Consider the following 12,242-nt stretch of genomic DNA (forward strand, 5'->3'; position numbering starts at 1 on the left):
AGTATTACAACTACTATCCCATGACACACTGAAGAGCATTCCACCCATCCCATGATACACTGCAGAGCATGCCACCCATCCCATGATACACTGCAGAGCATTTCAGCCATCCCATGATACACTGCAGAGTATTCCACCCAAAATGACACACTGCAGAGCATTCCACCCATCCCATGATACACTGCATTGCAACTATCCAATGATACGCTGCAGAGCATTTAACCTATCCCATGACACTGAAGAGTATTCCACCCATCCCTTGACACTGCAGAGCATTTCAGTCAGTGGAGGAACTACCAGGGTCACAAAGGTCACACTTGCAACCGGGCCCTGGTGTTCCACCACCGTGGGTGGACCCTATGAATGGGGCTTGCTACAGAACATGTGTAGGGGTCCCACTGCTGGGGCGTAATAAATAGCCCCACAACAGGAATAAAGGGCCCCAGGCTCAGAAAGAAGAGACTCAGGACCAGTAGATCAGTGTGGCCCTTCATGGTTTCTTGCATCGAGGCCCTGAAGTCTCCAGTTATGACTCTGCTTAGGGTCCGTTCACACCAATGCGTTTTCAGTGCTTTTTGCAGAAACGCACACAGTCTATTTAACATGGTTTCCTATGGGACACGTTTACATCTATGCCTTTTTGGGCCGCTGCATTTTGGGAAAGGGACGGGACTTTTTAAAAGCAAAAAGCACAATAGAGTTCAATGGAGAATTTGCTGCATTTTACATTTCTATTCTGCCCAGCAACAAAAAAAATGCATTTAAAAAAAAAAAGAAAAAAAGAGCTAAACAAAAGGCAAAACGTGATAAAAACGCATCATGAACTGCGAAAAGCACTGAGAAACAAACAAAAAGCAAACTGCATAGGTGTGACCAGAGCCTAACCCCCCTCCTCCCCGGTCACACTGATCCCGACTTTGAAATCGTGAGACTTACAGTGAAAGTCGCACGATTTTAATGTCGGATGTCATTCATTTGCCTAGATGTCTGTGCAAGTCACACCAAAAGTAGTGCATGTACTACTTTAGAAATCGGTGCGGCTCTGACCCAAGCTGGAACCGCACTGATACAACCGCTCTAATAGGGTCTGACTTGGCATGCGATTTGCAAGTCGCATGGCATGCAGACCGCATGCCAAGTCCCACCCGATGCATCCGGGATCTTCATGTATGGCAGCACTGAAGACTGAAAAATGTTCTGCTAACGAACGGGTATTACAGACTGGTACTCAAGTGTGCAGTGGCATCCCGAGGCAGGTGAGGGGGGGTGCGTCTCGCACCGGGTGACACCGACCGCACGGGGTGACACCGGACCCGCTCCACAAAAAGGTAAGTTGTAAAGCAAGCCGACGATCCCCGCAGGATGGATGAGATCTGCGGATTGGGGATCATAATGGATCGGAGTCCGATCCATTATCCTCAATCCGCAGAACCGAACAATCCTGCGGGGATCGTCGGCATGCAACCTATACGGGGTGACACCGACCACACAGGGTGAACCTGCTCCAGGAAAATGTAAGTTGTATAGCAAGCCGATGATCCCCGCAGGATGGATGGGATCTGCAGATTGGGGAGCATAATGGATCGGATTCCGATCCATTATGCTCAATCCGCAGAACCGAACCATCCTGCGGGGATCATCGGAGGGGGTGACACCAACCCTAGGGATGCCTCTGCAAGTGTGTTTTTGTTGTTTTTTTTTTTGTACATTTTATTGTAGCATCTTTTATTTCAATCTGTTACATTCAGAAAACAAATCCTAGTTGTACATCAACATTTGCAGAAACATTTTATATATATATACATATATATATATATATATATATATATATATATATATATTTATTTATTTATTTATTTCAGGTAATTATATATCGCCATCCATTTACGCCGCACTTTACATATATATTGTACATTCACATCGGTCCCTAACCCTCAAGGGGTGTACAATCTAAGGTCCCTAACTCACATTCATACATACACATACTAGGGACAATTTAGCCACCAGCATGTCTTTGGAGTGTGGAAGGAAACCGAAGTGCCGGGATGGAAACCGAAGTGCAGGCACAGGGAGAACATGCAAACTCCAGGCAGGAGGTGCTGTGGCTGGGATTCAAACCAATGACCCTAGTACTGCCAGGTGGAAGTGCTAACCATTTAGCCACTGTGCTACCCATATATATATATATATATTTTTTTTTTTTTTTTTTTTTTTTTAAACACCATCTATACAGGCTTTAAAAAAAAAATGAATAAAGCGTCGTTTGAGCCTCAAAGTTCGCATACAACTGTAATGAATGGTGTACGGTATTCTGGTCATGAACAGGTTAACCCCAAAGCCAGCCTCCAGGTGGTTCATTTTTTTCATGATATTGTTTTGCCTGCTTCTGCTGCTAATAAAGATGGTTAAAAAAAAAAAAAAAAGGAAAGGAGGCAGGTTTTATGGAGGAGGAGGAGGAGGGAGGTGATAGTCATTGTGCTGCTGGTTGTGTGTTGCACCATACAGGAGATGGATAGAGAGAGAAGTTGCAGCCTGGGCACTGTGCTGTGCGTTCTCACAGGAGCCTCCCGGGGGCTGGGCAGGAGCCTGGCATGGGAACTGTGCCCCAGAGTGGCGCCAGGCTCTGCCCTGCTGCTGGTGGCCCGCACAGAGCAGGCTCTGCGTGTTTTGTCTCAGGAGCTGACACTCCAGTATGCAGATATTGAGGTGAGATGGGTGGCAGCAGACCTGGGAACAGCAGATGGGGTAAAGAAGACAGTGCAAGCTGCACAGGAGCTGAACGGACGGGATGCGGCTCAAAGGGTCCTCATTATCAACAACGCAGGTAAGGACGCACCACCACGTCTATTAACCAGCGCTATAAAATCCTTCTGCTACCTAAAGAGCAAATGTGGGGTCGGGGTTTATCTAATGGTCACATTCAATATACAAATAGATTTTATATCATGCGACTTTCATATCTCTTTGCACATTGAAATGCAAGAAAAACAAATGTGACAGCGGCAGGCTTTGGGACAAACAATAAAACTGCTGGGGGGGAGATGCTGCAACAGATGATTAACCACTCGCCTACCGCGCACTTATACCCCCTTATTTACCAGGCCAATTTTCAGCTTTCAGCTCTGTCGCACTTTGACAATTGCGCGGTCATGCAAGATTATACCCATATGAAATTTTTACCATTTTTTTTTCTCACAAATAGAGCTTTCTTTTGGTGGTATTTAATCACTGCTGGACACTTTACTTTTTGTGCTATATGCAAAAAAATTGCAAAAAATAAAAAATTTTTTTTTTTTTGTTTCTATTATAAAATTTTTCAAACAGGTAATTTTTCTCCTTCACTGATGTGCATTGATGAGGCAGCACTGATGGGCACTGATAGGCAGCACTAATGAGGTGGCACGGATAGGCGGCACTGATATGCGGCACTGATAGGCGACACTGATAATGGGTACTGATAGACAGCACTGATAGGTAGCACTGACTGACATCACTGCTGGGCACTGACTGGCGGCACTGACTGGCAGCACTGCTGGGCTGCATTGGTGGGTGGCACTGATGGGCACAGGTGGGTGGGCACAGGTGGTGACACTGCTGGGTGGCACAGGTGGTGACACTGCTGGGTGGCACAGGTGGGCGGAATTTGTGTGTGGCACTGCTGGGCACCGATCATCAGGGCACTGGTGATCAGTGACCCTGATGATCGGTGCCGATCCCCGCTCTGACAACTGCCGGTTTTCAGCAGTACTTTCCTCACGATCTGACAGCGTGAGGAAAGTGCAGCCGAGAACCGGCATTTGCATTTTCCCGGTGATCAGCGTGTCATTGGACACGGCTGATCACATGGTAAAAGGCCGCTGTGATTGGCCTTTTACCACGTCAAGTGATCAGCTGTGTCCGTAGGACACAACGATCACGGAGATCGCCGGGTGCGCACCCCGGGGGGCACGCAGGAGAGCGCGTTCTGGGAGGACGTCATATGACGCCCCCCCCCAGAACTGGCCGGCCGCAGTGCAGCCGTCATTCAGCTATCTGCGGTCGGCAATTAGTTAAAAAAAAAAAGAAAAGAAAAAATGTAAAGTGCATCTACATACAAGAACAAAAAGTTTCTATTTTGCCGCTCACCAGTAGACGTCCTGTTTGTTTTAAACAAAATTAAAAAAATTATATTCGGACCAAATTTTTGTTATTCATGTATGTATCCGAATTTCAGAATAAGGCTACGTTCACACTAGCGTTGTGTGCAGGCGGCAGAAAGGCATTTGGGAAGCGTTTTTACCGCTTCCCAAACGCCTCTGACAATCCTACACATTACAGCACATGGTGCTGTTCTAACGGGAGCGTTTGCATCGCGGCAAAACGGATGCCTCTGGTCGAGTCAGGAGGTGTTGAATCCTCCTATTCTAGTCTATGGTGCCGCTCCGCAAACGCCCGGCCGGCGTTTGCGACGCGGTTGCGGGGCGTTTGCGGAGCGGTAACACCATTCAAACTGCATTATAGGCGTTTGTGGGGCGTTTTTAACGCTCGGCAAACGCCTAGCAACCGCGCATGCGGCATTTGCGGAGCGTTAAAAAAAGCTCCACAAACGCCGGACCAACGCTTGCCAAACACTATAGGTGTGAACGAGCCCTTACAATAGTTTTAAATGAATCCGAAATAACAAAGAAATTTTGTCCGAAATTCAAATCGAAATTTGAAAATGAAATCAAATTTGAAAACAAATCCTAAATATAAACACGTTGCCGGATATTGCGGATTTCCTTCAAAGACTGTATTAATGTTAGAATATAGCTGTCCTCTGAAAATTTCAAAAAGAATAGACTAGAACAGCAATGGGCAAACTACGGCCCGCGGGCCGTATACGGCCCGGCGGACCTTTTAATCCGGCCCGCGGAGCTAGGCTCCCGCAAGGCCAGTGGTCGGCAAGCCGCGGCTCTTTACAAATTTAGATGCGGCTCTCCTGTGTGCCGGGCGCCCGCTCCCCTCCCTCCTCTCCTCCTCTCCCCCTCTCCCCTCCCTCCTCCTCTCCCCTCCCTCCTCCTCTCCCCTCCCTCCTCCTCTCCCCCTCTCCCCTCCCTCCTCCTCTCCCCCTCTCCCCTCCCTCCTCCTCTCCTCTCGGATGGCCGCCCCCCCTCTCGGATGGCCGCCCCCCTCCCTCCTCTCGGACGTCAGGACTCTGCAGCTGTCAGGATGTAGGCGGGGCAGCGTGACGAACTCCTCTCACAGTCCTCCCTGAAGACCAGAACGGCGCGGGAATACGAGAGGAACGCGCGGACCAAAGGTAAGTGAATTGACACAGGGGGGGGACTTACTATATGGGGGATGAATTACTATATGGGGGACTTGCTATATGGGGAATGAATTACTATATGGAGGACTTACTATATGGGGAATGAATTACTATATGGGGGACTTACTATATGGGGAATTAATTACTATATGGAGGACTTACTATATGGGGAATGAATTACTATATGGGGGACTTACTATATGGGGGATGAATTACTATATGGGGGACTTACTATATGGGGAATGAATTACTATATGGGGAATGAATTACTATATGGAGGACTTACTATATGGGGGATGAATTACTATATGGAGGACTTACTATATGGGGAATGAATTACTATATGGGGGACTTACTATATGGGGAATGAATTACTATATGGAGGACTTACTATATGGGGAATGAATTACTATATGGGGGACTTACTATATGGGGAATGAATTACTATATGGGGGACTTACTATATGGGGGATGAATTACTATATGGAGGACTTACTATATGGGGGATGAATTACTATATGGGGGACTTACTATATGGGGGATGAATTACTATATGGGGGATGAATTAATATGGGGGATGAATTACTATGTGGGGGATGAATTACTATATGGGGGATGAATTACTATATGGGGGATGAATTACTATGGGGGATGAATTACTATGGGGGATGAATTACTATGGGGGATGAATTACTATATGGGGGACGAATTACTATATGGGGGACGAATTACTATATGGGGGACGAATTACTATATGGGGGACGAATTACTATATGGGGGACGAATTACTATATGGGGGACGAATTACTATATGGGGGACGAATTACTATATGGGGGATGAATTACTATGGGGGATGAATTACTATATGGGGGATGAATTACTATGGGGGATGAATTACTATATGGGGGATTAATTACTATATGGGGGATTAATTACTATGGGGGATTAATTACTACGGGGGATGAATTACTATATGGGGGATTAATTACTATGCTTACTATGGGGGAATATTACTATACTTACTATGGATGACACATACACATCATTCATCTACTCTTGGTCCGGCCCCCGGGTCCAATATATGAACCCATTGCAGCCCTCAAGTCAAAAAGTTTGCCCACCCCTGGACTAGAACATTGGCAGAAACATTATTTGTAGTGACTGACTGAGTTGTCAGTCCCCCCTGGTCATAAGGACCATGACTTGAGTTATCTGGATCCATTTCCCCGGATCCATTTAAAATGGATAGTGTTGACCCGTCTGCCATACTACAGAAAACGTTTAGTGACTGGCCTTTGTCTTTTTCTTCCACAGGGTCTCTAGGTGATGTCAGCAGGTCTTTTGTGGAATTTATGGACCCTCTAGAAGTGGACAGATATTTCTCCTTGAACGTGTCTTCGGCGCTGTGCCTGACCTCTTCCCTGCTGACGGTTTTCCAGAGACGGCCTGGGCTACAGCGGCTGGTGGTCAACATCTCATCCCTGGCAGCCCTGCAACCGTTCAAGTCCTGGACGCTGTACTGTGCAGGGAAGGCATCTCGGGATATGATGTTCAAGGTGTTGGCCGAGGAGGAGACAGACGTCCGCGTACTCAACTACGCACCAGGTTGTACACGGTGCACAAAAAAATTCTGCTTTGCTAAACAATAAAGGGGGCTTGATGCTGTCTCAAGAAATTTAAATATACACGGCTCTAAAAAATGAAAGGAAGACTTCTTAGTCAGAGTCTAGCATCAAGTCAGTGAAACTCCTGGGATATTGATCTGGTCAGGTAAGTAGCAGAGGGGGTTGTTAATCAGTTTCAGCTGCTTTGGTGTTAATGAAATTAACAATAGGTGCACTAGATGGGCAACAGTGAGACAACCCCCAAAACAGGAATGGTGTGGCCACTGACCTTTTATTCCCTACTCCTCTTTTCTGACTGTTTTTCACTAGTTTTGCATTTGTCTAGGGTCAGTGTCACTACTGGTAGCATGAGGCTATACCTGGACCCTACAGAGTTTGCACAGGCAGTCCAACTCCTCCAGGATGAAACATCAATACGTGCCATTGCCAGAAGGTTTGCTGTGTCTCCCAGCACAGTCTCAAGAGCATGGAGGAGATTCCAGGAGACAGGCAGTTACTTTAGGAGAGCTGGACAGGGCCGTCAGCAGGACCGGTATCTGCTCCTTTGTGTAAGGAGGAACAGGATGAGCACTGCCAGAGCCCTACAAAATGACCTCCAGCAGGCCACTGGTGTGAATGTCTCTGACCAAACAATCAGAAACAGACTTCATGAGGGTGGCCTGAGGGCCCGACGTCCTCTAGTGGGCCCTGTGCTCACTGCCCGACACCATAGAGCTGGATTGGCATTTGCCATTTGAACACCAGAATTGGCAGGTCCACCACTGGCACCCTGTGCTTTTCACAGATGAGAGCAGGTTCACCCTGAGCACATGTGACAGACATGAAAGGGTCTGAAGAAGCCGTGGAGAATGTTCAGCTGGACAATGACACCCTGACTGCCATTAGGTATCGGGACAAAATCCTTGGACCCATTGTCAGACTCTACGCTGGTGCAGTGGGTCCTGGGTTCCTCCTGGTGCACGACAATGCCCAACCTCATGTGGGGAGAGTATGCAGGCAGTTCCTGGAGGATGAAGGAATTGATACCATTGAATGACCCCCCACCCTCGCCTGACCTAAATCCAATAGAACACCTCTAGGACATCATGTTTCAGTCCATCCGACGCCACCAGGTTGCACCTCAGACTGTCCAGGAGCTCAGTGATGTCCTGGTCCAGATCTGGGAGGAAATCCCCCAGGACACCATCTGAGGTCTCATTAGGACCCTCCCCCGACATTGTCAGGCATGCATACAAGCATGTGGGGACCATACAAACTACTGAGGACCATTCTGAGTTGCTGCAATGACATTTCAGCAATATGGACTCGCCTGCTGCATAATTTTTTCACTTTGATTTTTGGGGTGTCTTTGAATTCATTCCTCTGTAGGTCGATCATTTTCATTTCCATCAAACGATGGGGATCCTTACATTCCTCACACATTACCCCGTCCAGATCAGTATAGAGATCCAGCAGGAGATTTCTCCCCATTGAGATCTGATGGGTTTTCAAAGTTTTCCTTTCATTTTTTTGAGCCGTGTATATAATATCTATTCTATATAGGTAAAGATTTATATACAGAAGGTGGATCCTTCCTTCTTCATTAAGTGAACCAGGATATGGGATTTCCAGTATTAGAATTCTCTTCACAAGCGTTCAATGAGCCTTTCGCTGCTGGGCCATATTTAAAAATGTTTTGCACACATTGAGTCCCCCGTTCACACTAGTGAACTAGTCCCCATTTACATCAATGCAACATGGTTCAGTGCCATTGTTTTGAAAAGGTGTAGTACTGTTTAGTTCATTTTTGTCTTTGAAGGGAGGACAAGAACTATGACCCTATAATTGTATCTAGAATTATTCCTCATGCTACATGGGTCCGGGGAGAGCAGACATAGGGAATGCGGGGTCCGGGGAGACCGGATTTAGTGAATGCAGGGTCCGAGGAGAGCGGATATAGTGAATGCAGGATCCCGGGAGACCAGATATAGTGAATGCAGGGTCCGGGGAGAGCGGATATAGTGAATGCGGGGTCCGGGGAGAGCGGATATAGTGAATGCGGGGTCCGGGGAGAGCGGATATAGTGAATGCGGGGTCCGGGGAGACCGGATATAGTGAATGCGGGGTCCGGGGAGACCGGATATAGTGAATGCGGGGTCCGGGGAGAGCGGATCTAGTGAATGCGGGGTCCGGGGAGAGCGGATCTAGTGAATGCGGGGTCCGGGGAGAGCGGATCTAGTGAATGCGGGGTCCGGGGAGAGCGGATCTAGTGAATGCGGGGTCCGGGGAGAGCGGATCTAGTGAATGCGGGGTCCGGGGAGAGCGGATCTAGTGAATGCGGGGTCCGGGGAGAGCGGATCTAGTGAATGCGGGGTCCGGGGAGAGCGGATCTAGTGAATGCGGGGTCCGGGGAGAGCGGATCTAGTGAATGCGGGGTCCGGGGAGAGCGGATCTAGTGAATGCGGGGTCCGGGGAGAGCAGACATAGGGAATGCAGGGTCCGAGGAGAGCGGATATAGTGAATGCAGGGTCCGGGGAGACCGGATATAGTGAATGCGGGGTCCGGGGAGAGCGGATATAGTGAATGCGGGGTCCGGGAGACCGGATATAGTGAATGCGGGGTCCGGGGAGAGCGGATCTAGTGAATGCGGGGTCCGGGGAGAGCGGATCTAGTGAATGCGGGGTCCGGGGAGAGCGGATCTAGTGAATGCGGGGTCCGGGGAGAGCGGATCTAGTGAATGCGGGGTCCGGGGAGAGCGGATCTAGTGAATGCGGGGTCCGGGGAGAGCGGATCTAGTGAATGCGGGGTCCGGGGAGACCGGATCTAGTGAATGCGGGGTCCGGGGAGACCGGATCTAGTGAATGCGGGGTCCGGGGAGAGCGGATTTAGTGAATGCGGGGTCCGGGGAGAGCGGATCTAGTGAATGCGGGGTCCGGGGAGAGCGGATCTAGTGAATGCGGGGTCCGGGGAGAGCGGATATAGCGAATGCGGGGTCTGGGGTTTAGTAACACTCTAACATACGACTTTGAACACACACTCTCCTGTGCTCCTTTCATGCGCCTTTAATGCTACTTGAGTGCCAGGGAGTGTAAAGTTGCATCCAAGTCACACTACATGAACAGAACTTTTCTATAAAGGTGCAAAATGCAGCAAAGTGGCAGAAACACAACACTTGCATTTTTGGTGTGGGTCCAATGAAGTCTATTACACGCAATCTGCTGCAGGAAAAAAAAAGTCCCCGACCCTTTCCAAAAAACACACCGACTGAAAACGCACAGCTGTGAACTAGATCCATAGGAAACAATGGTTAATGGACTGTAGTGCGTTTCTGCAATCTGGAAAATGCACTGAAATCCGCATAAGTGTGACGCTAGGGTGACGTAATGATTTGCATGGCTCTGCCCTCCATCCTCAGGAAATCCCTGGGCTGAATGTGTGATGACCTACAATGCCTGTTTGGACTGACTTCTTCTTCCCGTATCCGGCAGGGCCACTGGATAACGACATGCAGGCAGAAGCACGGACACGCACCAAGGATCCTGACTTGCGTCTAATGTTCGCTAACAAGAAGAAAGAGGGAAATCTCGTTGACTGTCACATGTCTGCCCGCAAGATGCTGGACATCCTCCAAGCAGACGCCTATAAATCTGGCGATCATGTGGATTTTTTTGATTGATGCCGAGCTGCGATCTGCGTTCAGCGATAATTAGCAATCTTCTGTTTTTGTAAAAGGGATGTAAGTGATAGATAAAAGTGGTTTATTATTGCACAGCTGCAGACAAGTCGTGATGATGGGGGGTATTCACTAAAAACGGAGAATGCAGAATCTGGAGCAGCTCTTCACAGAAACCAATCAGATTCCAGCTTTTAATACCAAAGCAGGGGTGGACTGACCATTCAAGCACTGCCGAGGGCCCGGGGTCAGTAGGGGGCCCCATGAGATGCCCCTGGTACCTTTTTCATAGGCTTTTTTGAGTTTGGGCAAGGACACAGGGGCCCCATGATCCCCTATTGCCCTGGGGGCCCCATGAGTTGTCAGTCCGCCCCTGGACACGTTCACATCTCCGCGTTTTCACCCGATGCATTTTTTTTTTTTGAAAAAGGGTCAGGGACTTTTTTGAATGCAAAAAGTTGCGTTTTTGGTTCTATAGACTTCAAACGGAAGCGTTGCAGAAAAGCATGTGGTGTGTTTTTGATGCGTTTGGCATTTTAAATCTGCCTAGCAACAAGAGAATTAAAAATGAAAAAAAGCAAAACGCATCAAAAACGCACCCCATGCTTTTCTGCAACGCTTCCGTTTGAAGTCTATAGAACCAAAAACGCAACTTTTTGCATTCAAAAAAGTCCCCGACCCTTTAAAAAAAAAAAAAAAAACCCCCGCAGGTGCAAAAATGCAGAAACTGCTCAAACGCAACCTGCGTAGGTGTGAACCTAGCCTCATAGTAAATCCCCCCCCCCCCCCATTAAATGACATGGTATTTTCTTGTATCGCTCAGGGATACATTAGTAACATCTCCCCATCTGGAATCCCAACAATCACAAAGCCAAATGATGGTGTCACCTCCCCAATGGATAGTCCAGTGGGTATTCCAGCTGCAAAGCCGGCCATACACCTTACAATCAGGTTGAACAATTAGTTACATAGTTAGTCTGGCTGAAAAAAGACAAAAGTCCATCCAGTTCAACCATTCAAAAAAAAAAGTTATACTCCTACACCCACAGCTGATCCAGAGGAAGGCAAACAAAAAACAAGCAAAGCATGATCCAATTTGCACCTGCAGGGAAAAAATTTTCTGATCCCCCGAGAGGCAATCGGATATTCCCTGGATCAACGTTACCTATAAATGTTATATCCAGTTATTAGGTCTACAGGCAAATGAGTCGTCTCAAGCTGGCCATACACGGATAGATTTTCATTCGACAGCAGTGACGGGAAAATTCGAAGGGGCAGGAAGGAAAACTTTCTCGATCAAACAAATTTTCAGCCAGTGTATGTGGTTATCGTTCAGAAATTACATTCGTTTTAACCGCTTCCGTGCCGCCCTATAGCAGGAATACTGCTACAGGGCGGCACGGGTGCGCAAAATCACACATATATATATAATATAATTTTGCACTTACTTGTAGGGGCATGTGCGCGCTCTACCCGCACTGCCTCCGCTGTCGATTATTGGGTCCCGGCCGGTGATTCCCCACCGGCACCCAGCAATCTCTGAGTATTACCGACGGGGGAGAGACCTGTGTATAAACAACACAGGTCTCTCCCCTGTCAGCTCCTCCACACTGCTTTGTATGGCTCTACAAAGCAATGTGCTTACAGTAAAACAGCACACAGTTAACCCTTTGA

At 48.1% G+C, this 12,242-nt stretch overlaps 1 protein-coding gene across 1 annotated transcript; it reads left to right on the plus strand.

The window, feature by feature from the left end:
* The first annotated feature begins 2,456 nt into the window (after positions 1-2,456).
* On the plus strand, positions 2,457-10,664 carry LOC149440723 (sepiapterin reductase-like). Its single transcript, XM_089658188.1, has 3 exons — positions 2,457-2,824; positions 6,606-6,896; positions 10,384-10,664. The coding sequence occupies exons 1-3, from the start codon at positions 2,509-2,511 to the stop codon at positions 10,569-10,571; spliced, it is 795 nt and encodes a 264-aa protein (XP_089514314.1). The 5' UTR covers positions 2,457-2,508; the 3' UTR covers positions 10,572-10,664.
* The last annotated feature ends 1,578 nt before the right edge of the window (positions 10,665-12,242 follow it).

The sequence above is a fragment of the Staurois parvus genome, unplaced genomic scaffold (genome assembly GCF_062004578.1).
Source record: "Staurois parvus isolate SC_StPar_1 unplaced genomic scaffold, SC_StPar_1.0 ptg001057l, whole genome shotgun sequence".
Taxonomy (NCBI): Eukaryota; Metazoa; Chordata; class Amphibia; order Anura; family Ranidae; genus Staurois; species Staurois parvus.

Bases quoted from the DNA above. Each gene is read 5' to 3' on its own strand.
- LOC149440723 (XM_089658188.1), top strand. From the start codon at position 2,509: ATGGATAGAGAGAGAAGTTGCAGCCTGGGCACTGTGCTGTGCGTTCTC. The intron at 2,825-6,605 runs GTAAGGACGCAC...TTTCTTCCACAG, and splicing joins CCTCATTATCAACAACGCAG to GGTCTCTAGGTGATGTCAGC. The intron at 6,897-10,383 runs GTTGTACACGGT...CGTATCCGGCAG, and splicing joins CGTACTCAACTACGCACCAG to GGCCACTGGATAACGACATG.